Source organism: Tenebrio molitor, chromosome 8, assembly GCF_963966145.1.
Source record: "Tenebrio molitor chromosome 8, icTenMoli1.1, whole genome shotgun sequence".
NCBI classification, from domain to species: Eukaryota; Metazoa; Arthropoda; class Insecta; order Coleoptera; family Tenebrionidae; genus Tenebrio; species Tenebrio molitor.
Genome location: NC_091053.1, coordinates 13,100,100 through 13,125,835, shown reverse-complemented (window position 1 = coordinate 13,125,835; position 25,736 = coordinate 13,100,100). Strand labels below are relative to the sequence as shown.

The 25,736-nt window shown below is 38.6% G+C and overlaps 2 protein-coding genes across 2 annotated transcripts; one reads left to right on the top strand and one right to left on the bottom strand.

Annotated features, from left to right (window-relative positions):
• Positions 1–327: 327 nt before the first annotated feature.
• ksh (transmembrane protein 167A-like protein ksh) lies at positions 328–1,324 on the top strand. Its single transcript, XM_069056681.1, has 3 exons — positions 328–472; positions 529–638; positions 688–1,324. The coding sequence occupies exons 1-3, from the start codon at positions 470–472 to the stop codon at positions 791–793; spliced, it is 219 nt and encodes a 72-aa protein (XP_068912782.1). The 5' UTR covers positions 328–469; the 3' UTR covers positions 794–1,324.
• On the bottom strand, positions 848–25,079 carry vap (RAS p21 protein activator vap). The gene is made up of 8 exons (XM_069056674.1): positions 24,399–25,079; positions 14,036–14,291; positions 5,513–5,724; positions 4,712–5,364; positions 2,825–3,016; positions 2,578–2,776; positions 2,002–2,517; positions 848–1,951 (listed from the first exon to the last, which is right to left on the bottom strand). The coding sequence occupies exons 1-8, from the start codon at positions 24,876–24,878 to the stop codon at positions 1,673–1,675; spliced, it is 2,787 nt and encodes a 928-aa protein (XP_068912775.1). The 5' UTR covers positions 24,879–25,079; the 3' UTR covers positions 848–1,672.
• Positions 25,080–25,736: the final 657 nt, after the last annotated feature.

Sequence of the window (25,736 nt, the reverse complement as noted above, 5' to 3'; positions counted from 1 at the left end):
GCGAGCTCTGACGACTTTAATTAAACAAAAACGTTCGATTTCACACTTCACTCACCTCTTTGGGCGTTCGGTTGTGGAAAAGCCATGAAAACTTGAAAGTGTTGGATATTATTTTTAAGTTAGGTTAGGTTGCAGTTGTCAGAAGAGATCACGTACTGCAAATAATCACTTAAACTCGACACCACAATTTTAGACACCACTTGTCTCAACACCATTACACTAATCTCTTGTATTTTAATATCGTCTTCAGTCTTAATATTATTTCTGAAACTCACAGGTACGAGGCAACACCTATTTATTTAAACAAATTATAAATTTAGTGAATTTTTCGTATGCAGTAATACCACCAGAGGGCGACTGACAGAAACAGATGACAACAAATCAAACTCGAAAGTTTAACCTCACTTTAACTGCGAGTTGCAAAACTACACGTAAATATTGCGTAAATCAACTTCCAACGACTTAAACAATGGTAACAAATCGAAACCCTCACGTTCGAACTGTTTTAATCAATTTTTCGCATTTCAGTCGGCTCTATTCAACTTCCAAAGTTTACTGTCCGTGGTCTTGTTAGTAATTTGCACTTGTGCCTATCTGAGGGCACTGTTCCCGAGCATAATAGACCGGAACAAAGTCGGGTACGTATCCGCTCCCCCAAAAAGGAGTAACTCCCAACTTTGTGTCTAGATTGATGGGAACATTCTGGAAGTGCGCCAGGATTGGAGAGCGCAAATCGCCGTGGGTTGCTGTCGCCTGTCTGGTAATGGCATTCTCGGTACTTTTCGTAAGATGAACCCCGTTACTACTGTACCGTGTACAACAGTCCGCCACCAATAAAACGAAAGAATCAAGTGAATGGATAAAATTTTAATATAAAAGTACATATAAATATCAATGAAAGAGATAGTATACACTGTCTACGTACATTTGATGTTAAATTGAAAATTATAGAGTCGTACTTAAATGTATCACCTGAGAATTTTAGCCTTAAAACCTACCGTAAAAGAATCGCGAGCGGTACTACCGTAGTACAGATAATTTAGTGGCCGGGAGTTTTTCACTGAAAACGGTATAATTTTCGATTTAACACTTAATCTAACAGGGGTGAGGTTAGATCCTGCGCCTTTCGATGAATCGGTGCGACGCGCGGCGCAGAATTTAACGTTCCGGACAAAAGTGCTCGATACAAAACTCATGTCTCGGACGACGCTGGTGTGGCACGTCCGACCCCACCGAACTCGTTCCTACAGCGAACGTTGCAAATTCGGCGGGGCCCGACAGTGTACGACAGAGGACAGTGGGAGTAAATAAATAGTTTTTTTTTTATAAAACGACTGGGTAAAAATTTGACACTGAAATCGATTAATAATTATCCTTCTACTTATGTTAGGCGACCTACTGACTTAGAATTTACTTTCTTAACGACAGTCTTGTAATAAAAAATAATACAGTCTAGATTTTGATTTCTAAAGGAGCACGTCACGTGCTGTGTGTGACACTTACACAAAAGAAAATGTGGTGTTCGTTTTTGAACGGGAGGAGGCAAATTAAACGAACCGTCACGCCGAATCATCCCCGACAACGGTCTAAGTACAAAATGAATGCTAATTTTGGATGTCCTCGAAAGCCCCCCCGCAACAAAAAAAGAAATAGTCGCTCGACCACCCGACTACTATCTTATCATCTCGAGATATTTTTGTTTGTGCGTGGCCAGCATCTCCGTCACCGTGACTAACGTTTTGATGTTGGTGTTGAGTTTGGCGACGGCCTGGAGCTCGGCCAGGTGCGCCACGCAGATGTGGTGCAAGGTCGCCAGTTCTTTGGCAGTGTCAGGTTTGGTGGTGATGCGGGGCTCACCGGGGTCCGCCACGTTGGACAGGTGGTCGAGGAACACCACCATGCGCTCCTTGTTCTTCAGTATGAACGGGTTGACCACTTCCATGTAGGGCTCCTGCAAGAGTGCGTTAGTGTCGCGACAAGAAACCCCCACCACTGTCTCACCTTTCCCCCGAACTCCACCAGGTTGGCCAGGTTCTGGAGGCACTTGGCGACCATGACAAGGCTCCTGGTGGCCGACGGGGACGGCTGCTCGCCCACCAGGCCGAACTGGCGCGGGTTCAGCAGCGCCGGACACAGCAACCGCAGGAAGATGAAACCGGAAACGACGCGGGCGCGGACGAGCCGTTCGTCCGCCCACTTCGCCGCCACCGACTTCTGCAGGCAGCCGCAGATGTAGCGCACCGACCTGGGGCACGCGTCCGCCGACATGAATATGCTCAGCGCCACCTGGTCCAGCACCTGCAGCAGGAATTCGGCGTTGTTGCAGGCGTCGTCCAGCGAGTCCATCTTGGCGGGGTTCAGCTCGGCGCTCTGCTTGCTGTCCAACAGTCGCAGCACCGTCTCCAGCACCGCCGCCTGCAGGAAACCTCGGCACTCGGCCCTCATGTACAGGTCCATCAGCGTGGTGGACAGCGAGGCGGCGCGGAACAGCGTCGACGTCTCGGTCTCGCGTTCGATCTGCAACAAACACAACAAAACAGATGACGGTCGACGTGGAGGACGACGGAGTCGACTCACCTCGGCCGAGTTCAGCTCGATCAGGAGCTCCGTCTCGCGCCCCTCCGCGCGGAACACCCGCAGCAAGGCCGTGGCCAGGGGTGCCCTGTCCGCGTGCGAGATCTCCGCCAGAGTCTTGACGGATGCGAGTCCGGGTTGCAGCAGCAACTGCTGCAGGGGGCTGTACTCCTCCGCCGGCATCACCAGGTCGTGTAGATATCTGAAAACAGCAATTAGATTCGGCGTCGCTGCCGTCTCGAGTACATACCTCGTCCTGAGTCGGAGCGAGCCCCACTCTCCCATGGGCGTCAACCCGGACAGGGTGTACCACTCCTCCTTCTCTTCGCCGTTGCCGAGCGAGGTCAGTTCGACGTGGAGTTCGGCAACTTCGGTGTCTTTACCGCGTTTTCCCTTATTATGTACAGTCAAGGTAAAAGAAACTACATCACATGGCACGTCACTGCAAGAGAAAAGGGAGGATTTTAAAAACGCGCCATAGGGAGAGACGTTTGAATCCACCAATAGGGGCGCGACGAGCTCCGCCCACGCGTTACGGCATTGGACAGTTACGACGGGGGGAGTGAGCGTCTCCAATAACGCGCGCTCTTCAAACAGCACTATTGGTGGATCTAATTGATGGGTTATTGTTTTATCAACGAACAAGATAGATGCAGGAAATTAACAAGTCATCCGCGTTCCCTTAAATAAAACAAAACAGCATCATATAGCACGTCAGTGTAAAATCAAAGGTGGGATTTTAAAACACGCCGTATTTGGAGAGAATTTTAAACCTACCAATAGGGACGACACAAGCTCCGCCCAACCGCCACGAGATTGGCCGATTTCCAAATCGAGGCGTGTGTATTGAATTTGTATTGTTTTATAAATCTACACCGTGGATGCCACAAATATTCACGTTTTCCCCTATTACGTACAGTTACAATGGCGGAACAACAATCTTCGCCCTTGGGTCACTCAACACTGGGCAATTAGAAATCAAAGGAGTGAGTGTCCCCAACTTCCTGCGTATTTCAAGGAGCGCCATTGCCCACAGGGTGGATGCAGCAACTTAATCATCTGTGTGTCCCCCTTACTGCGTACAGTTAAAATAAAAGAAACTACAGCACTGGATGAGAAACTGTAATTTTGAAAAACGCGGGAATCGGAGGTGTTTAAATTCATAAACGAGGATGAGACAAGCTCCGCCCCCTCGTAACGCGATTGGACGATTTTAAAACAAGATGTAAGCCTTTCCAATTTCTACCGTTTTCCACGAAGCATTATTGGTTGATACCGAAATAGTATACAGTAATAGTATACAATGTTTCAATCCACCAATAGTAGAGCAAAAGGCCCCTCTCTTGCGTCACACGATTGGAGAATTAAAATCAAATAAACTAAATCTTGGCCACAACTGACAAATATGTGTGAACTGGCCTTTATTGAATATAAGACAACTTTTGACTCGATAATGCCATTTCCCTGCTTTTTTGATGTTACAAGAAAAACTTCAAAGTGATTTTTAATAATTGTCATTCATTAATGACACTAATGATTGGTTTACATCATTTTTTTTTAGAAATGTCTAAAAAATGTTGCCCAAGATTCCGTGTCCGGAATCGTACGTCACTGTACGAGAAAAAGTGCAATTATACAAAAAAGCGGCATTCGGAGAGATCTTTAAATTCACCAATAGTGGAGCAGCAAGCTCCGCCTACGTTTCACGCGATTGGACAACTCCAAATCGCGACGTGGCATCTCCAATTTCGCGCGCTTTCCACGAAGCACCATTGGTGGTTTTGAGTTGATGAGTTGTTGTTTAACTAATCTACAGGATGGATGCCGCAAATTAACAAATCATGACATTGTATGTTTTTTTGAATAGCAAATCAAACGTTTTTTATTTCCTTTGTGATACATACAGGGTGTTTATAAATGTTTCTTAAACTGCAGTATGTGAAATTGCCACCTACTACAGTGAGACCTCTCAAACCCAGAAGTGGCGGCAAATCTACTCGTGCAGCATAAATCACGGCCAATTGCAACGAAAGAAACATTTACAATCACCGTTGGTGGCCACCTGAAAGTGCAGATTTCGGCCCGATCGAATACGCAAAAAACACGTGAAACAATAAATTCGTTTTTTTCCACTTACTCAAAAACAAACTCCTCGTCCCAAACGGGATCCGGGCCGGACTTGGCCCTCGTGCGCGCAATCCTCACTTGATTGTTGAACTGCGCGGTAACGTAAGGTTGTGGCACCAACTTGAATGGCAATCTGTGAGCGTCGAGGACGTGCAACGTGAGGCACCTCAGCTCGCGCAATCTGGGCACTTTGCACGTCGCCCTGCTCAGTTGGGGCACGCAGAGCGGCTTGAGCGCGTTCACCCAACTTTGGCACTCTTCGGTGGAGGGTGCCGCCAAGTGCGTGACCGTCGCCAGGCACGGCAGCGCCCTCTCCACTATCTGCAAGCAGTGCGGACGCTCCCACAGGCTGTCGTGCACCTGGTACAGGTAGGCGCAGGACAAGTCGATCAGACCCTTCGGTTTGGTCCTTTTCGGGTTCTCGTAGAGGTAGAGGTGGGTGTCGGTGCCGTCCACGACCAACGCGAAATACAGCAGTTTCCACTTTTTGGCCGCCTTGTCTGACTTCCGATGCAGGAAGCCTTGGTGCTTGATGCCTCGCATCTTCTTCAGCCCAACTTGGTCCCGACATTCGCGCAACGTTGCGTAGATCTTTTCCGCTTCCGATTTCACCTTCGGATTGTCCGGTACCCAGTCCACTTGTTTGCTCCCGTCGACCACCAACTGCCACCAAAAGATTTTCGGTCACCAAACAGAAAAAAATGGAAAAACTAGGCTGCAAAGTCGAATCTGGCAGCTTGCACGACTCCCCCAAGGCTCCACATCGAAGCCTTTGCTGTTTGGTATATACTAAAAAAAATAATTTACTCACCGGATGCTGGAGCGTGTACCCCTCGACGATCTGCTCCTTCTTGTATCTGTTGATGACGGCGTCCAGACACTCAAAAATTCTACCACCCATCAGATACCTGACGCCCTTCTTCTCTATACGGAATCGTTGGATCTGATTGTTTATATGGAAAAATAACGAATAATCACCCGGAGAATTATCACTGGGGCGGACAAGAAAACTCCCAGGTCCAGCTAAGCGAGAACCAAAACAACAATTACTCTTCACTCCTTCGCACGTCGAAACACTTACATCTACGTGTGCCCTAACGGGAGGACGACAACGGCTTCCGTCAGGACACGTTCGCTTGTAAATTATAATGCGGCAGGTGTTGTACGTCCGATCATAAACATTGGCAATTGACCGTCGATTAGGCGTTTGGAAAATATGGCAAAGAAAAAATATCGACGAGCTGTCGCAGTTAAAAAAAAAGTCCAGGTGGTGGCGGTTCTCACCTTGCCATTGCCTATGACGGACACATTTTTGTTTGCTTGATAGAATGAAAGTCGCATGCATTTGGTTTTGAAATGTTAAAAATTAGAAATACATTTAATACAGTGTGGAATAAAATGATTTACATCTAGTTACCTTTGGAATTTTTGCACATGTAAATTTTCCTGCACCGCTCTACTTTTTTTTTTTTGAAGTGCCGAACTATTAGTTCTGTCAATAAATGTCATCAATCGAATTGACAATTCTTACAATTTACTAAATTGAATTAACAAACGTTGGTGGCCACTTTCAACACTAGCTGTGACTTGCTTTTGTTAGCTCCTTTTTAATTTCAATCTCTACTTTGCATTCATATCATCCCTTCGCAATAAATCACATTTGGAATTTTAGAATATTTTGAGGTTAGGCTTTCTTTTTTTTTGTAGAGCGGCATTCCGTATTTTTACAAGGGTAATGCAAAGGTAACTAGATATAAATCATTTTATTCCACACTGTAGAAACGAGACATGACGAAATATTGGTCGGGATGTTTCAATTTTAATACAAAAAAAAAAGAACAGAAGAGAGTCGAATCAAGAAATTTGCTTGTGTGAAGGAAACATATTTTTTTATTTATCACACGATACGAAAGAGAATTAGATTGGTAGCCACCAGACTTTCCAGATTTAACACTTACTGATTATTTGATAATATCTATTTGTTGAAATTATCTTCATTAAATATTTACTCTGGATGTTTACCTTTGTTGTTTAAATGTTTTCTTGAGATAATAACAATAACATTTTCAACAGAACAAAAACTAAGTGTCTACAACAAAAGGCTAGAGGGTCAAAAGGAACAAAGAGTCGAATCCGAGAAATTATCAAAACAAACATTTCAGAGCAACGAATGAATTTTTTTACACAAATGCATGTGGCATGTGAAAAATACTCTTTCAAAATCGGAATAAAAAATATACCCAACTATTTGAAAAAACAAAGTTGACTATCATCTGACTTTGAACGACTTTTTGAAAAAAAAATAATCTATGTTGTGCTTATAGTGCTTTTAAAGTGATTTATTCCGGTTTCTGTTTCATTCAAATCCAGCCATAAATAACGGAGATATATGGATGGCTTGCGGCATTTTTAAGGACGCACCCTGTATAAAATTATATAAGTTAAATAGCTATTACAAGAAAACCTTCAGCATTTCGGGAACTAAATCAATTAATTCTAAAAACGGAACAATTTCCAAATCGAAACGGTTTTTAAAACGTCAGAGAGACACTTAAATTATGATGGAAAAAAGTAAAATTTTTGCTCTTGCAAGTTGGAAGCGAAGAGAATTAATTTTTAATTACTTCAATTCTACGGGTCTGTGTTAAAAATAGTTATTTGTATAGAGTAATACCTTTTCCTACGGTGGAAAATTTACACACGAGCGCAACGAGTGTTGTAATTCCATGAGTAAAAAAGTACTGTTTTGTACACTACTTCCACATACAATTCTTTCTTTTCAACATAGATATTACGAAAAAAATAATACAACTTCAAACTATGAATCAGGTGGCGTTAACTTTCCACCGTCATTGCGTAACTTCCGTAACCAGTTAAAAACAAAAAATTGTCATCGCGTTGAAGTGTAAAATGTGCACACGTCATTCACCCATGGCATGATCACGAAGCAAAATCTCTTTTGGTGTGTCTTTTGGCACAAATTTCTTTTACGATTAAATGATAAAATGCATTTAGATCGTGCAAAAAAACAGCATTCATAACGTGAGGCTAATGTACTTCTTTTCATCTCTCCTGTAATTATTACCCACGCTGCACAATAAACTTATACTCGGGACATAACACAGGTGATTTTTTAAATTTCACATCTAGCCCACTATGACTTTTTTTGACAAGACAAATTCAGACAGAACGTAGGACGCAACTTTTTTTGGTCTTAATTTTGTTTTGTCTTTGATAGATGTGGCCTGTGTAGGAGTTGATCAAACGATCGTCACTTGGTTAATTTAATGTTATGCGAGCTGTTGCACCATCCTGCTGGAAATAACCATTACGAAACTCGTCGAGGTGAAGTTGATTAATGAGTTCTTCCAAAATGTTGATACCGCAAAGCTCTTCAAACAAAACGGGGCCCAATCAAATTTCTCCGCGATCCATGTTCCCATTCTTTGAGGGGAATAATGACGATTCTCGGAAAAAAAAGAAAATATTCCGCATATTTTGAGTTCACATATTTGTAGAGATGAAACCAAGCTTCGTCGCTAAAGAAGGAAAAATTCGGAAGATTGTCGATCATTGTCTGATCGAACCAGTAACAATAACTCATCCTCTTTTCATAATCTGATGGCCGAAGTTCTTGCAACACATTTATTTTATAGTGGCGAAAACAAAATTATAGTTTTTTTAAATACTCATTATTAAATTATTTTACTCTTTGGTTTCACTTTAAAAGTGTTTAAAATTAAAACATAACTTAAAAAAATTTTGTTACTAGATTTCACGTAAGTATACACTAGAGAGAACATTTTACAGCCACTTACAGTCAAAACAAACATTTTATTCAAAACTTCATTTTGACAGCTTAGGTATTGTTTGTTTGAACTGCCAGTAGTGGTGTCGAATGTGTAAATCGAAAAAAAAAAACATTACAAAAAAGAAAAATCACAAACACAGAAGCCGTCAATAAAAAAAAAAAAACAATTTGTTAAATCACACCAAATTTTTTTTTAAACACTACGCTTCACAAAGCGCTGTCAAAAAAAAGGAATAGATTTTTTCCTTCAACGTCCTGTTACGTCGAAAATGACATCACATTATTCATTTCAACCGTACTTACGTCCCTCTCAGGTGCACCACTCGTCCAAAAGCAACACGTCTAAAAGCCAACAGAACAAATAAGAAAAACAAATCAATCGTTCGCATCCGTGTCGATGGTTTTTAAACAGATTAATAAAAAAATATTACAACCGCGTAAAAACGCGTTTACGACCGATAACATCTTTACCGGCGGCGACAATTTTAAAATCGTCGAGGACGTCCCGCGGAAACATCACCCCGGGGGCGGCGACACCACGTCGATTTACCAACGAAAAAAAAAACACATTGGCGGTTTTTTTCCCCTCCCCCCCGCCGCAATAATCCTCCGAGCAACGACTCCCAGCGCACATAAATCAATTACTCTTCATTCCTCGACGCCCAACGGCGATTCGTTTTTACGCCGATCGGTTAAAAAAAATAAATAAATAAACAAATAAAAAAGTTTTGTGGCGTTTTAATTCCTCGTCCGCGGTGGCAAATTGATAAATCATTTGATGACGTCGAATTTATTCACGAAATCTCTGCTGAATCGGCGGGGGCGTTCCATTTTATCTTTCCGCGTATGGGGTGGCCCAAAAATAATTTTCAAATCGATTTAGTTTCAACACGTTATAATCGAACAACGACAGTGAGAAGGGAACTATCGGTAAATATGAACAGGGTGGTCCACATTACAAGATTTTTCAATTCCAATTTGTAGATACACTTGTATTTTCGGAAAAAAATTAATTTTGATTTTTGATTGAAAAAATATTTTCCAACGGACATACAAACAGTATTTTTACCTCGCATGTTGCACTTGGCCCTCCCCCCCCAACAAATTAAAAATGTCAAAAAAATTTTTTTTGATAATTTTGAATTACATTTTTGACTCGAATTTTCTCAAAAACAATAAATAGGTAATTATCAACTTTCAGATTTAACATCCGACGCGACAATACCTTGAGCAACACCATTTGTTGACTCACCCCGTATATACCAAAATTAGCATTTTACGTTACAGGCCGTATTACGCCCATTGATCCGGCGATTAAACCGTTCAAAACGGAATTCTCTCTCGATGTTTATTCAAATTTGTTTGTAACAATTATGTAAATAGCGACCGACGCAAAACGTCGCGTGCGATTTTACCCATTTCAACGAAATGTGAAACGTTGTCGAATCTCTTCGCGAGATGCGAATTGTACGAAGGAAAATTAGGTTTCCGCTTGTCCAACACAAGACGTCAAATAATAAATCATCGTGACGGATTTCACATAACGAAATTACCATTCAATTAATTTGTTTTACCTGTTGTAATTGTTGGCTTTTTAGGCCGGTTCCCACAATTCAGATTTGTATCGTCTGACGACGGTAATTTCGTAAGACGTCAGGAAAACGCGAGGCGACCATGGGAAAAACAGAAAAGCCAACTGAATTATCCTAACAAAGAAATGAAAGAAAGGAATTTTTCGTCCGCTGAGAAACGAGGTAGGACCAAAAGTTGGTCGGATGTGTCAATAGGAATAAAATCAAACAAATTCCGAGAAAAAAAAATACCAGAAGGGTACCTTCAAAGTCAGTGAAAGAAATTTGCTTGTGTGAAGGAAATATAATTCTTCATCGATGACACAATTTCTTAAAAGAATAGGATACAGTAGCCACCAGAGCTTCCAGATTTAACACTCATTGATTCTTTGATAATATTTAGTTGAAATTGTCTTAATTAAATATTTACTCTGGATGTTTACATTTTTGGTTTAAATTTTTTCTTGAGAGTTAAAACTGATCATGGTGGCATTCCAGGAAAAAGTGAAATTACAAATGTTGGACAATAGTGATATTCGTACCGTGCGATCGAAAATAAAAAAAATCGAGACGCCCATGATTAATATACTTCAGTTGGCAGCACGTAAAAATGTAATTGAAATTTTAACGAATTGCCAACTGAAATTTTTGGTCACAGCCAACTCTAATTTTTTTTTCGATCTTACGGTAATAAAGCTACTTGGATAAAAAATATAACAAACAAATTAGGTAATGCATACCATGAACATAACCCTGAAATAATCTCAAATGATATAAATAAAAAACAGAACTGGAAAACACCCGGTATCGATAAGATCCATGATTTTTGGATAAAAATATTTAAGAGTGTACGTGAATCTAAATCACTTGAATTGATTTATCACAGAACCTTCCGAATTTCCCGAATTCTTGATTAAGGGAGTAACGCATTTAAAATTAAAAGATTCTGATACAAAAAATCTGTCCAAACACAGATCGATAACTTGTTCACTGACGAACCACAAAATCACGATTTCATGTTTTACAAAAAATGGGACTGTTTAAAAACTTGGTAATTAACGAAAAACAATAAAGTTATATCAAGAACTTTTTTGTTTGCAATGAACTATTAATTCTACTACATACATACAATGGAACAGGCAAAAAGAACACGCGTAATAACTATTTACACAACCTTTATGGAAACAGATTCAGTACCACATTCACGGCTTATTAATACATACGTATTTTATAAATTTATAAAATCCATTCTACATCAACAATATTTTTAATAGTTATTTTTCTAATTTTGACATATAAAGTGACACTTTTCAAAATTAATTGACGTTTGGAAACGTCACACTTTTCGTAACTGGTTACGAAAAGTAAAATCTTTCCTAACTGGTTAGGAAAAATTTATTTTCTAATAAATTTTTCCTAACCAGTTAGTCATATTTTTTGTTTTTAAGCAAAATAACCGTGCCTACTTACCTACTTGATATTTTAACACAATAATAATTTATTATTCATTACTTCGTTTAACGTTTGAAGAAACATTTCTTTTGTCAAAATTAGAAAAAATCTTGTATGTAACACGCCAGGAAATGCAATTTTGTGTAACTCGTGTGATTTTGCGGGATCTCGCTGCGCTCGTCCCGCAAATATTCCACTCGTTACACAAAATAACGCATTTCCTAACTGGTTACATAAATTATTATGTCACTAGTGGGATAAAGACATTGTTCTACTACGAGTGTGAACGTTGCACGACGAGGTCGTAGACGGCGTCGTCTAATCACACAAGTGCTGTAATGTCTTATCTCACGTTTGGGATACAAAATTTTATCTGCGACTGTTTCGCTGGTTGTTAAAAATTGAAATTACATTTGACATTTCATATTAATTTTTTTTTTGCAAATATCAAGTCGCTTAATATTTTTTCTTTCCTGACAATCGCTAAAAAAAACTTATCACTGAAGATAATAATTATGCTGCTCTAGATTATAAAGACGAAATACTAAATACGATCAATACAAAATCAAACAAATATACTATTTTTATAAACAATTTTATCATTAGTTGAAAATAAAATCCGGAATGATAAATAATTGATCCGTATCACCGGGTGCGAACGCAGAATTAAACTTGATAGTTGTGACAAGTGAGCAATACAGAGGTCCCAAAAGAACCGCCTTTTCTTGAAGGTACGTCATTTAGGGATGTGGTAGAGTGCTGGAAGAATATTTAAAAAAAATCCTGACCTTCCATTTAGGAAATATACGCAATTTTAAAATATAAAAAAGGCAACGCTGTAACCTGAGAATTACCTCTACCTAGAAATACCATTTTGATGAGCTTGAGAGGCAAATCAACAATCAAACACTTCAACAAAAATTATTTTATTACAATAAACGTACAAAATTTTGCCCTTTTGCGTCTAAACATGCGTTGGTTCTTTTAAAGATGTTGCCGCCGTAAACGCGCTCAAGCTCCGTAACACTTCTACATGACGCACCTTTAAGGAAAGGCGGTACTTTTGGGACAGCCTGTATATGACAAAATCCACTTTGATTGCCAAAATTTCGTCCTACAGAAAGTTTATGGAATTGCCTTGACCAAAACATTACAAGTCAAAAAAAAAAACAAGAGAGAAACTCATCTAATTATAATCAGTTGTAATACGAGTAATCAGTGTTACGCCGATTATTTTTGTGGTGGTGTTACGAATGTCAACGGCGCTGGGATATGAATTTGACGAGTGCGTTAGCATGAGTGGAATTCGGAAGCGCCGTTGACACGAGTCTATTTAATGAATCAAATTCCTCAAATTTCTTTCAGTTTTTCAAATTGTACACTTCAATTTGTTAGAAATTAATATTTTTGTGTTTGTTTTTCGCTGCAAAAATTTTTTTTAATGAAGATTTTCATTTGTTTAAAATATTCACTTCGATTACTAGTACAATAGTCGCTGCAGTTCTTTTGTAACCATGGAAATCACTAAAATTAAGTTTGTTTCATTGGTTGATGAACATCAAGTGACAGATGAATTAAATAGGCAGTCAAATATTCAAAAATAAGTCAAAGAAAGTGAATCATAAATAAATAAATCAATGTTGGCATTGTCGGAATGATGGCAGAGTTCGTTGAAACTTTAACCCCTCCGATAGAAGAAACCGCTTAACCAATAAAAAAAAAATACGCAACAGTTACACCATTCAATTACAGATAATAGCACTGTTGCCATTAATTGCTCCTAGACATCATTACTTTATGAGGCGTCTTTGTACCCGACCAGATATTAAACCTCCATAATTAATTCTCTATCGATATCAATAATTCCAACTGCACTATTATTACCGTCTCGACCTTTACTTCAATTATTAACGGACAAATTACATAAAAATTTCACAACATTTTTACAGAACATAAACCAGCCGACGAGCTCGAAACCACAAGCTCCGGAGAGAGCGAAAAATTTATTTTGTCACTGGAAGAACAGGAAAACGAAAAATTTCCGTCAATCTCCCTCGAGCAAATGGTGAAGGTTCTCTTGTTGGGCACCACAAAAAAGACTGAATTTCGATGTGATCTTTGATGCGACTCGTGAAACCGGAGCAGCACACAGGACGAGTCGTCCTCCGGACTTGGTTTCACTCATCGACGACGATCATATCGCTCGTTACGTTACATCTGAATGTCTCACGTCGCTCTTGTACGACACAATTCGTGGTAACTTTCTAAAAGAACTCGTTACCATTAGCATTTCTTATGATAAGCAGATGCTAATTAGTGAATCAGTTAGGTTTAGTCACCTGAAATTCCGTTCGACAAGTTGAACAAACCCGAATCCACCGAAATTGGAAGGATCGAGACGAAAAAAAAAATTAAACAAAACGTCAAAAGAGACGAAAGAGTAGGAAAAACACTCGGCCGAAGTGTACACCCGATAAAATAAACATTTCGAACTGTTTACCTTTGACGAGTAAATCAACGGCCTCGTTCTTCGTACAGTTCGGGTGGAACCAAGGAAAAACGGTGTTGGGGTCGATGCTGTCATCCAGATCTTCCACCAGTTCTCTGAAGATCATCCCCTGCTCGCCTGTGCGGTGAGCCGTCACCCACAGCCAACCGTTGCCCATGTCGTTGTGTACAAAGAAGATGTCGCCCTTTTTGAACGTGAGCTCGTCCGTGTCGGGCATTTTCGTGTAGGGCAGTATTGCCACCACCCTCTGTAAAAAAAAAAATCCTGGTTAGAGTACAACCCGACTTGTAACGAGCGTTCAAAAAATGGCATAGTCGCGCAGGCCGTGGCGGTAGATGGCGTGCTTTCAGATACATAACCTCACTTTTACAAAAAAAAGTAGGACAATGTTTTTTGGTCATTGTTCACTTTAACTACTTCTGGAATTTTCCCGTTTTTTCTGGCTAGACAGCCTCAGGGCGTCCTCCTAGATCGTTTCTCACCATTCAAACCTTGTGCAAATGAAAATTTTCCTTACCCTTTTTTTATACTAAGACTTGGCGCGACCTTGAAACACAACAAGAGAGAAAAAAAAAGGCATTTGCACAAGGTTTGAATGGTGGGACACGATCTAGGAGGACGCCCTGAAGCTGTCTAGCCAGAAAAAACCGAGAAAATTCCAGAAGTAGTTAAAGTGAACAATCACCTGTTTTTTCGCTAATGTAAATTTGCTTGCCCTTTCTATGGTCAAGCAACTTTTTTTGCAAAAGAAACAATTCACATCGCTGCTTGTGCGCTGAATAACTGACGTTTGACAGTTGACGAAGCTACCAGACCACAATTTTTTTAAACGCTCGTCACATTTGCACCTATAAGTAATTTTCAAAATTGCGATATGTATTATGTACTCTGATTAGTCGCTTCTAAAAAGAACTGTTTCTCACCAAAGAAACAATTCACACCACTGATTGTACGCTAAATAAATGATGTTTGACAGCTGACGTAACACATAAAAAAGTAAGCGACGAATTCACCAGCCCATATGTTCTTTTGGACGCTCGTTACATTTCCACCTGTAACTAACTTTCAAATATTTTTTACTTAAAAGTTTTTTCTCAACAGACTCTTTCATTCGCAAGATTTCTGTGACGACGTTTCCCCTTTTCAAAATATTTTCGGTTAGTGAAATCTGTGCAGGTAATGTAGACGATTACACTTCGATTATTTTTGGAGTCATCTGTTTAATTTTCGTGTCTGTTACAACACTGAAAAATTTATATTCCGGTTAAAATTAGTACACACACGAGTTGTTTGTTTTTCCCGGAATATGTGCGAAACACAGATAAAAAAAATATATAAATCTTATCATTGTGTCAACCAACACAAACGAAAAATATTCCGAGGAAAATTTGTTTATACTACTTTCACGGTATTAAATAATAATAAACACGGCGGTTATACACGGCAGTAGGCATTTTTGAAAATTTATTCTTTTTGTCAGTGGCGACTCGTGAAACGCTGCAACATTAAAAAATTAGATCGACTGCTTTGAAAAATTCCACGAATTCACGTCTAAACATCGTTCACGTTGTTTTGGCATAATGGGAGGCCATGATTAATTTTTTTTAACGTTGGACACACTAAAGTGCCTGACATGAGGACCTATCAAAATGAACATAACATATTGCTGAATTTCCCGCCACGTCTGAGTATTCTTCTATTGCAAACTAGTAAAACTGACAACAATGCACTAGACATTGACGCTATTTATAACCTCAAACTTAGAAAAACATAACCTAATTCAATAGATGGCTTTACTACCAAATTAAATGCAAAATTTCCATGACTCCCATTATGCCAAAGCAACGTGAATGCATTTTAGCATAATATGTTACATTCAACCAAGTGACGAACCACCTGTTGTTCAGTCGAATAAATCACTTTGTAAGACTGGCTGTCACTTAAATTTAGAAAAAAAAAACTAGTTTTAACCAAAAACAAAATCAGTACAAAATGAAAGAGGCAAATCGGAGGTTAAACTCGACAAAAGTGATAGTCAAAAGACGTCATAAGCTATGACATACGCGACATAAACAAAATTTATGACAAAGCATTGTTGATCGGACTTTTATTTAGACATCCGATAGGTTTTATTACACCAGTACTGTATTTATACGACTTCACAAAAACAACAACGAAATTGTAAAAACCTCTTGCTTCATGTGTGATGTCTTTTGTTTTGTTTTTTTATATTTCTTATATTTTACAGTGAATAGATGTCTAAAAATATTTGCAACACCCCAAACACTAGTAATAATAACAATAAGAAAAAAGTGGGAGCACAACAAAATTAATGATAATATTTAAAAAAAGTACTATTTTCTAAGGTATTGTCATTATGTACTTGATAAAAATGTCCGTGATGATACATAAATCCGGCCTCGATGCCGTGTCACCTTCTTTATTATAATAACCTTGAGTTGAAGCTTACAGTGTCTCATTTAGTGAGGTTGTGTTTGGGAGAAATGTTACGTTGTCCTAATCCTGATACCTAATCTTTGACACCGATCAAATATGTCATCATCCGCTATCTCACAAAAAATAAAAAGACCAAAAACGAAATAAACCATTGATTTCTCTATTAAAGAAAAATCGTATCAAATAGGATAACAGAAACTTCGTCGCAAATTATAAAAATTTCAAATCGTAACGGAAAACGTATCCTTCTCGGAGACGTTCTTGGAACCACCACCGACAGATGGCGCTTCGTATTTAAAAACCCGCCAAATTTGAATCTTTCCTAACCGGTATTATACAGTGTGGAATAAAATTATTTACATCCAGTTACCTTTGGAATTTTTGCACATGTAAATTTTCCTGTACCGCTTTACTTTTTTTTGAAGTGCCGAACTATTAGTTCTGTCAATGAATGTCATCAATCGAATTGACAATTGTTACAATTTACTAAATTGAATTAACAAACGTTGGTGGCCACTTTCAACACTAGCTGTGACTTGCTTTTGTTACCTCCTTTTTAATTTCAATCTCTACTTTGCATTCATATCATTCCTTCGCAATAAATCACATTTGGAATTTTGAAATATTTTGAGGTTAGGCTTTCTTTTTTTTGTAGAGCGGCATTTCGTATTTTTACAAGGGTAATGCAAAGGTAACTACATGTAAATCATTTTATTTCACACTGTACAATGCGCACGATCCCAAAAAATATTCAATCCCTCCCTCTCGATCAGACCAGTTTATCTGACGTGTACGTCATGTCTGATAAAATGACACTCGAACCACACGGAGTGTATGCAGGAAGCTAAAAAAACAACAAATCCTGGTAGTCTGATTCGTGCCTTATCTCGAACAAATAGAATAGAGAAAGATAAGGCGGAACGAGGAAAATATTTTTTCAAATTATTTATTTCGTCCGACGAATCAATTTGATTTTCGACCGAATCGTTGCGCTTGATTGTCCAGTCACTGCGAAAAAAGTGTAGGACTTCCTACTTCCGGTCGACACACTTTGAGCAACCTTGTTCTGCGGATGTAGTTTTTTGGCCATTTCGACACAGCGATCGGTTCTCTACACGAAGGAGAAAAAATTTTGGGCGACCAAACAAAACCACGAAATTAAGATATCTTCAACTCTTGCTCGGTTTTCGTACGTCGCAGTTTACGAAACTTTGAGCTGTCAGTGCTGTCAAGTTTATCCCCCAATCTGTAAGATGGGAGAGTCAAAGCTTTGGTGCAGGAAATTACGACGTCAAGAGATTAAAAGGCGATGAATAAAACACGAAAAAATACAAGAAGGTAAATAACAACGTACATTGTGGGGATACTTATCAGTTCTAATAAAGAAACATTGTAATGCGAGTACATTGGCAGTGCTTCAATTGCTAATAATTTCGATAAGTACTTTATCAATATTGCCCCTGGCGTTATTGACTGGTCCCCTAGACAACATTATAAAGCTGATAAGTACAATATGATCAACAAAAAGAGATAAAGGTTAGGTATGAAAAATGAAATTTTGGCAAACGTACGGCCAAACTAAATAACTGTCACTTTTATTAATTTTAATTAAAAAATTATTGTAACTCCAGGACACAAATTATTCATGACAGAATCACATTTTCGAAATGAGAACAAAGAAACGGTTTTTCCATACACAATTTTATTTGTTGGCGTTTCACGGATGTTGGTATAACTGAAGCTACGTCGTACGTTTTGTTTTCCATGGCCGCCCCTTATCTCCTTTTTCGTCGATCACATTGCAGTGGCGACCGAAAAAATTTACTCAGCCAAAAGTTTGTCGAGTTGTATCGACTGTTTCAATACTTACAAGTTTTTCGAAATTGCTGAATTATCAACAGTTACATGTTGTGTTAATTGATTTTTATCAGTAATTCTGACAGGGACTTGAAAGATTGCTTGTTGTGACGAAAATCTCAATGGTTGCGGGTAATAAACAAGAGCACATGTTCCTGGCTAAATTACCAAGAAAAAATGAATGAATGATTTTGAAAGTTGTGCAGATATTTTAACCAGAGATAGCACGTGTTAAAAAAAGGCACAATAATCCAACTTGCCTTATAGACATGTTAATCGTTTACAAGAGAATCAAAGGAATCAGTTTGTTTGGGAACCGCTGAAAATTTTCAACTTGGCGGGCAGTTTTGACGTACGACCAACCTAAAATGTCAAGTTTTTCTGTCATTCGGGGTTGCGTTTTATTTTTATCGTTAAATGTTTTTGAGTTTCATCATGAATCTTTGATAAAATTTGTAAATTGATGATAAAATAGTCCCTGCAACTTATTCAGAAAACAACAAAGGTTTAAACAACAAAGTAAAAAGACTGTAGTTATGAGTAAAAGCATAAAATCAAACATTAAAAAAGTTGCTCAAAATGCCTGCCATCGTTTGCAATTCATGACATGCCCAAGAAGGCCGAACTCAATTCAAAATGCCTCTGATTAACGAATTTCGTGACCGGCGGCGGCGTTTTGAACTCGTAGCCAAACTACAAACTGAGAAACTCTCAGGTGATTTGCAAGACGCCGAGTTTTCAATTTCGTGAAGAATTTCTTCTTCTGCAACTAAAATGCGATCTTCTCGTTGGCGGCCAAGATCGCGTTTATTCATTTCGAAATGTCGGAAATCGCGAAGATGCTGCACAACGTTTACAAAGGTTCGTGCATTGGCAAGTATCCTTTGAGGAGATCTTTCACCGTAGATTTGCCATGCTAGCTCTGAATGTCCACGGGCTTCGCCATGGTGAAAACTATATCGGTTGGTAAAAGCCATTGTTGATTTAAATTGAGGTCAAGATTGAGGTTCTTGTCAAAGTGACTTAATTTTGACTTAAATAACAACAAAAAAAGTCTACTATATTTTTTTCACCCATTTTTTCATAAATTTCAGTGGCTCTTAAACTTTTTTTGCAAACGTTTTAGCCTCTTCTTTTTCTCGAAAAATATCAACGTTACTCGCATAAACCAAAACCTACAATTTCCTAAAATTTCAAAGCAACCTGATAAATTGGTTCAAAGGAGATTTTTTTCTCAAATTTTCTTCAGTGATTAATGCAACAGTCACGCAAAATACAGGGTGACTTTAAAAGTTGTGTAGATATTTTAACCAGTGGTAGAAGTCCCCAAAAGGTAACGATTGAGCCAATATTGCCTTATACAAATGTTGATTACAAGTCTACAATTTAAAATCTCCCAATCTCTCTATATGTATTTTATAAACTTGATTCGAAAACAACGTAATTTACTTGGCGCTAACATGAAAAATGCTCATTAAACAAGGTTTTCCTTCTTTTCTTTAATTCTAAAAATCTTGAGTTGTAAAAACGGAAATTGACAGACATAAAGAATGATAACCTCAAAATACAACCATTACGCGTTTTTCACCAAACAGTGTTGCCGGTTGTATTTCTAACGTAGAATGCAATGTTGGTGTAAATTTAGAATTGAAACAGACTATAGGATCTCACACAACCGTGCGGTGTTGCCACATCGTTTCGATTATTGAATCATTTGCAATTTTCATCTACGAAACTAGACCGTATTGTCTTCAAATTTTTTATGAGATATAGTCGAACATCTTTCTGTTGATATCGTTTTTGATCGTAAATCGTGTGAAAAGTGAAAATTAATTTTTACTTGCCATAGACGACACAAAGTAGAGGGATCTAATTTTGAACACCATCTCATTTTCTAATCGATCAAAAATTTTGAAAAAAATATTTTCGTATGTGTGGGGCATAGATTTAGTGAGTTGTAAAAAATTAAGAACTTTGCTAAGTAAAGGGGGCAGTGACAGAACTGTATTAATATTATCGTAGCATTTCAAAAGAGACTCAATGAGTAATAATTATTATCCATAGATGTAGAGTGATGTCACTTGCCAGATGTACGCAACAGTCAAAATAACGAATATGTATTTCGAAAATGTTGATTCATTTTTCTCGATATCACTTTGATTTCAGATATAATCTGTCAACAACCCCACACCAAACATTCTAAATGAAAATATATTAACCGCTTTCGGATCAAAAGATTACGCTTGTGTCAGTCGCTGTGATTTGTCGAACAGGTGGGAATAACATATGTCACCAAACAGATTTGTTTTGACAATCACGACAATCACTCGTTTTTGGCAATAAAATAATTCATCGCTTCAAGTCCCGTACTCCAACGTTTCACACGATCGGGACTGTGCACTGGTGCACAGCAAGGCTTTTGGACCAACACTATTTTCCCACACATACAGATTGCGCTAAACCTCTAGGACCGCACAACATTCTTGGGCCAATTTACCCGAGGGCAGTGTCGCAACCGAAAAAGATTGAACTTCGATCTTTGCTTTCGGGGTGATAACAAGTTGATTTCGTAAAAAATACAAAATTACCTACATCATATTTATGATATTTTCTTGTTTTGGCAATATTTACGTCAAAAATTCATACAGTGACAACATTAACGTCAAACTGTACAACAATCTGATTTGACTGTTATTTGATGTAGTAACTTTTGTGATTTGCACAAATGTAATAAATTGCTTCGATCCTTTCACTAGACCAAGCTGCGACCCCTGAACAGTTGTACTGAATATCGTTTGTTTGGCAACTAGTTGCAGTCGTCATTTCATAAGATTACTAAATGTTCTACACTTAAAAAGTTCTTTTGTTCGATACCTCCCTAGAAAGTGAGTCTGTATCCATGTTACCAGTGGGTGAAGGTTTCTTTTTCGTTCACTTCACTTTCGCTCACTGTCTTTCACTCACTGATTTTCTTTCACTCCTAAATTTTTCCAATTCTTTCTGATAACGTAATTTTGATTTTTTAGGCAACATTTGGTACCTCGCCGCACTTGCCTCTTCCAGGACATCATCAGCAACATATACCTCTTCATCATCCATTTCCACAATTTCTACAACGTGCACATGGCCACCACTTTATTGACGTTACATAACTTTGTTTATTTTGTATTTTAGTTTTTTCCACAACAACAGATCCGTCCAAAAATGTGATTTATTTTTATTTTAAATTTTGAATACAAAATTACAGACTCACTTTCTAATCCACTTCGTGGACGAACACGCAATTCGCGTGAACGAAAGCTTTGCGTTCCTGACTCTTAGTGTAAATAACTAATGTAGTTATTTTTTCATGCTAAATTATGACATTTATTTCATGTAAAAGAAAATTCACTTTCGTTCAAATTGTTTTGTTCTTTGTTTCTTTCTTTCTTTATTTATTTACTTATTTGAATAATGGTAGCAGCATCAAGCATCATATCCGGCACAAGCTCTACAATATCAAACTGACATATATTTCCATACATTTATCTGAACTTTCTCGTGAAAATATTTTTACCCTTACAGATTACAACTTACAAGCCCTCTCTATGTGTTGCAACAGAAAATTCTAGCGGAAATTCCTCATATAGTGGGACCAAGATTTGGTAATACATGCATATCTGGATCCAACAAGATGGTTGTCCTGCTCACAATACCGTTTTAGTTCAAAAATGTCTCGACAATACATTTACAAATTGCCTTGTTGAGTGCATTCGTGACAAACCAGAACTCCAAGCTGAAATTCTTGCAAAGCAAACAATTTTGTCAACTCATCGCGTATTTTGCTCAGTTGAGTAAACCATTTTAGTTTTGGAAAAAACTGTTTTTAGCAAAAAATACGAGACAGAATGAGAAACAATGACATTGACACAAACAGAAGATTTGATGCTCTCAAAGTTACGACATATGTCTCAAAAACAAAATTTTTATCAAAAGACTTCACCAGGAATTTATTTACACACACGAAGTAATATTGCTTTCACAAGTTAATTGTTTTTATTCAAAATTCTTCCTTTACAGGTCAAAAGTCCCTCGATCAATTGCAAGAGCAAATTGTTTCGGAAATTTGACGGATTGCGGAATCAAGATTTGGTAATATCTGGTACCGTTTCAGTTCAAAAATATTTCAACAGTACATTCCTAAAGAGCTTGTTGAATGGATGGGAACTAACTCGTGACCAGCTAGATCTCCAGATTTATCTCCAAATTATTTCTTTTTTAAAAAAGACAAAATTTATCGCTTTGGGGAAAATAGAGCTAACGATCTCAGGAGATTACGCTTAAAAAATGGAAATGAGAGACAAGATTTCTATAATCGTCTAGGATACTGTTTAACTCGAGAGAAGGACTATTTGAGCATTCGTTGTATAGGCGTTGGATTATCTCATGGGCTATGAGTCATATCTGCGCAAATGACGAATATCGGTCTCAAATAGGCGTTACAAATCGACGGGAAAACATCGTCATTCATTATGTTAGTTTGTATCTATGTATCGAGCGATCAAATTAATTTGTAATCGAGTCATCCATGAATTTGAATCCGTATGTCTTTTGCGATTGATATGTCGAGATCTAACCTGTGTTTCGCGCTGTAATTATTGGAGCGTGGAGTTCAAGTAACGACATACGATTTCGGATTCATGGATAACTCGATTACAAATTAATTTGATCGCTCTTTATTTAAATTTGAAAGTAGTCGACGTTTTCAGTTTTCATTTACAGATTTTTCACTGGTTTATCGCTCCGCCTTCGCGCAGATATTTTCAAGGTCACAGCCCATGAGAGAATCCAACACTTTTAATGATTTTTGGTTTCGTTTTAAAAAGTTCCTTTTCAATTTGAATTTTGAACAATGTTACAGAATTATCGTTGTTTACCTCTCAGAGCCACCCAACAACTTTTATTTATTATTTTAAAATAGTCGCTAAACCATTCATTTACTTGCATTCCTGTACTATGGGACAAACCAATCAAATAATTTATGACAAAATGGTATAAATTAAATCTTATTTACGGCTTCATCAAAATGTGAACCGAGCCAGCCCGATTCCAGGAAATAACTACCCGCTCCCGACAATTTATCATAAGTAAAGGTGATTTTTGATTTCATAATACAAAAGCGGGTGTCACAACGTTTTCGACACCAAATGAGAGTGACAAGTGTTAAGAATCATCCAACATTACTCACAACTCATAATAAAGAGTCTTATTGGCTGTTCCACTCAGAGGAAAAATTAATTACCGACACCATCGGATTTTCTTTTGACGTTTTTTGGCATCAACCCAAAAAATCTTTTTGTCCCCTTTTCGATGCATCATCTTTCGTTCGTTACTCACAAAATTTCCCATCACCTCAACATTCAGACTTCTCCTATTTTCAACAAAACATTAAAATCCGAAGAGTCGCGACGACTCAATCGCCAAATTAATTTTATCATCTCGTCGTCCCACTCATCCACTCCAAATACAACAAATAATCTTGCTACTGGACCGGGGACCCGACCTTCAAAAGACACTCACGATTACGAACACTCGACCGTGATTAAAAGCAAACAATCACAAACAAGACTTCCAATCAGTCTCTTTCCGAATTACGACATTCCCATGCAATTGTGAAGGACAATAATTCACGTTGAATTAATAAATAGTTAGTCCATCATCAACTGACAGCTAATTGGATAGTTAATTGGTGTGTGGGCATCCATTAGATACAGTTATTGTCGAAATTGTGTCGATAAGATGTTTGAATGGGAAATGTTTGCATTTTTAAAGGTCCTCGGCGGTGTTGTTTTCTTCACAAAGAAACACAACAATTGAGAAGACAACGTTGTTTTAGTACTGTAAAATATTTTGTGACCAAATTGGTTGGAGTGCGCTTGGCGTAGAATTATTTATAGAGTGTGGGGCACGATCTCATGGTTTTTCCCCCCATTCCAAAAATATTCACCGCAATTTATCGATATGCAGATAAAGCTCGAAGAGCAACAATTATTGCACTGACCTTTTTGTCATTGACTGGTTCAGGAGGAGCCACCGGATGAACCAAGCGTTCCCTCTTCAACAAGTCGCTCCTTTCCGTGTAGTACCCGACTAGGTCGTTGAGGGAGACGAATTGTCGCCCCCCTATGTAGAAATCTCCACAGACCGCAGTGATCCTGAAGTGGTTCATTCCAGTCCTGCCCAAGAAGGACAGCACGTAGGATCCAGGCTTCCTGTCGCTCTCCCTGACAAGGTAACTGCCCAGCTTGTTGGACAGCCAGAGTCGCTCCTCCGCTTGGTACCTGTCGAGCCTGCCATGGTACCAGAGGGTTTCCGAGGGGGCGAATGGCGCCGAGTCGCCCAGGTCCGTCTCGTCGGGCTCCGCTTTGGCGGCCCCTTGGGCGTCCTGCTCGTTGCCGTCCTCGCTTCCGGTGCTCGGCGAACCCAGCTTATCTTTCATCACAGCCCCGTGTCCGCTTCCTGTACGTATCAGATCGGCCATTTCGACGCTGCTCAAATCATAACCAGCCGAGGGTGAACACGGTGATGGCGTTCGCAGGTCTCCACTACGAATCACATCGGAACTAACCTACACCATTGTGAGGGGCTCGCACTGGCGTTATTGACGTTTAGAGACAGATAGACCGACGAACACTCCGATAATTTTGACAAATTCCGACGAATGACTCAGGATGGCGGCGTTGCCGGATGGCTGACAACAATGACGCGACCATAGAACTGGAAAAAACGATTTTTAATAAGCGAACATTAAAAATGTCAAAAAAACTCACAATGGTAAGAACTAAAATGGAAAATAGTGAATGAGGAATTTGCAAAAGAGTTAAGTCCAAGTGGGAGAGAATTGGTAATTAATTTGCATTCAAAACATAATTTATTTTGGACACCAAAAAAAGCAATAATGGCAGTCAGCAAGTACCGGGTGATTTTAAATGATTGTGACTTTTTTTCATAGGTAGGTAATATTAATATTATTGTTGGTTATTCTGCTTTTTAATGTGATAGTTGACATAAACATAGGCGTCCTCGCCTATTTGACACAATTTATTAATACATAAAATGTCAAAATGACGTACGTACGCCAATGTGTTGATTAAGGTATCAAGTTTGCCAAAATAATTTATGAAAAATGTTCCCAACTTAAGAAAAAAAGTCACAATCATTTAAAATCACCCGGTACTAACAAAACACGCTATAAGAAAAAGAAACACATGGGTTCTAATAGTTAAGGTTCTCGATTATAAAAGGTAACGACAACGGTTGCGCCAATATTTCCATCTCACTTAATTTGGAGTCTATGCAAGTTAATCTGTTTGACACGAAACAAACATCCCGTAAAATT

Coding starts and splice junctions, on each gene's coding strand:
- ksh (XM_069056681.1), top strand. Junction 639..687: donor ATAGACCGGAACAAAGTCGG/GTACGTATCCGC, acceptor CTTTGTGTCTAG/ATTGATGGGAACATTCTGGA.
- vap (XM_069056674.1), bottom strand. CDS start 24,878: ATGGCCGATCTGATACGTACAGGAAGCGGACACGGGGCTGTGATGAAA. Junction 3,017..4,711: donor GACGAGGAGTTTGTTTTTGA/GTAAGTGGAAAA, acceptor TTTCTCTTGCAG/TGACGTGCCATGTGATGTAG. Junction 2,518..2,577: donor TCGAGCTGAACTCGGCCGAG/GTGAGTCGACTC, acceptor TGTTTGTTGCAG/ATCGAACGCGAGACCGAGAC.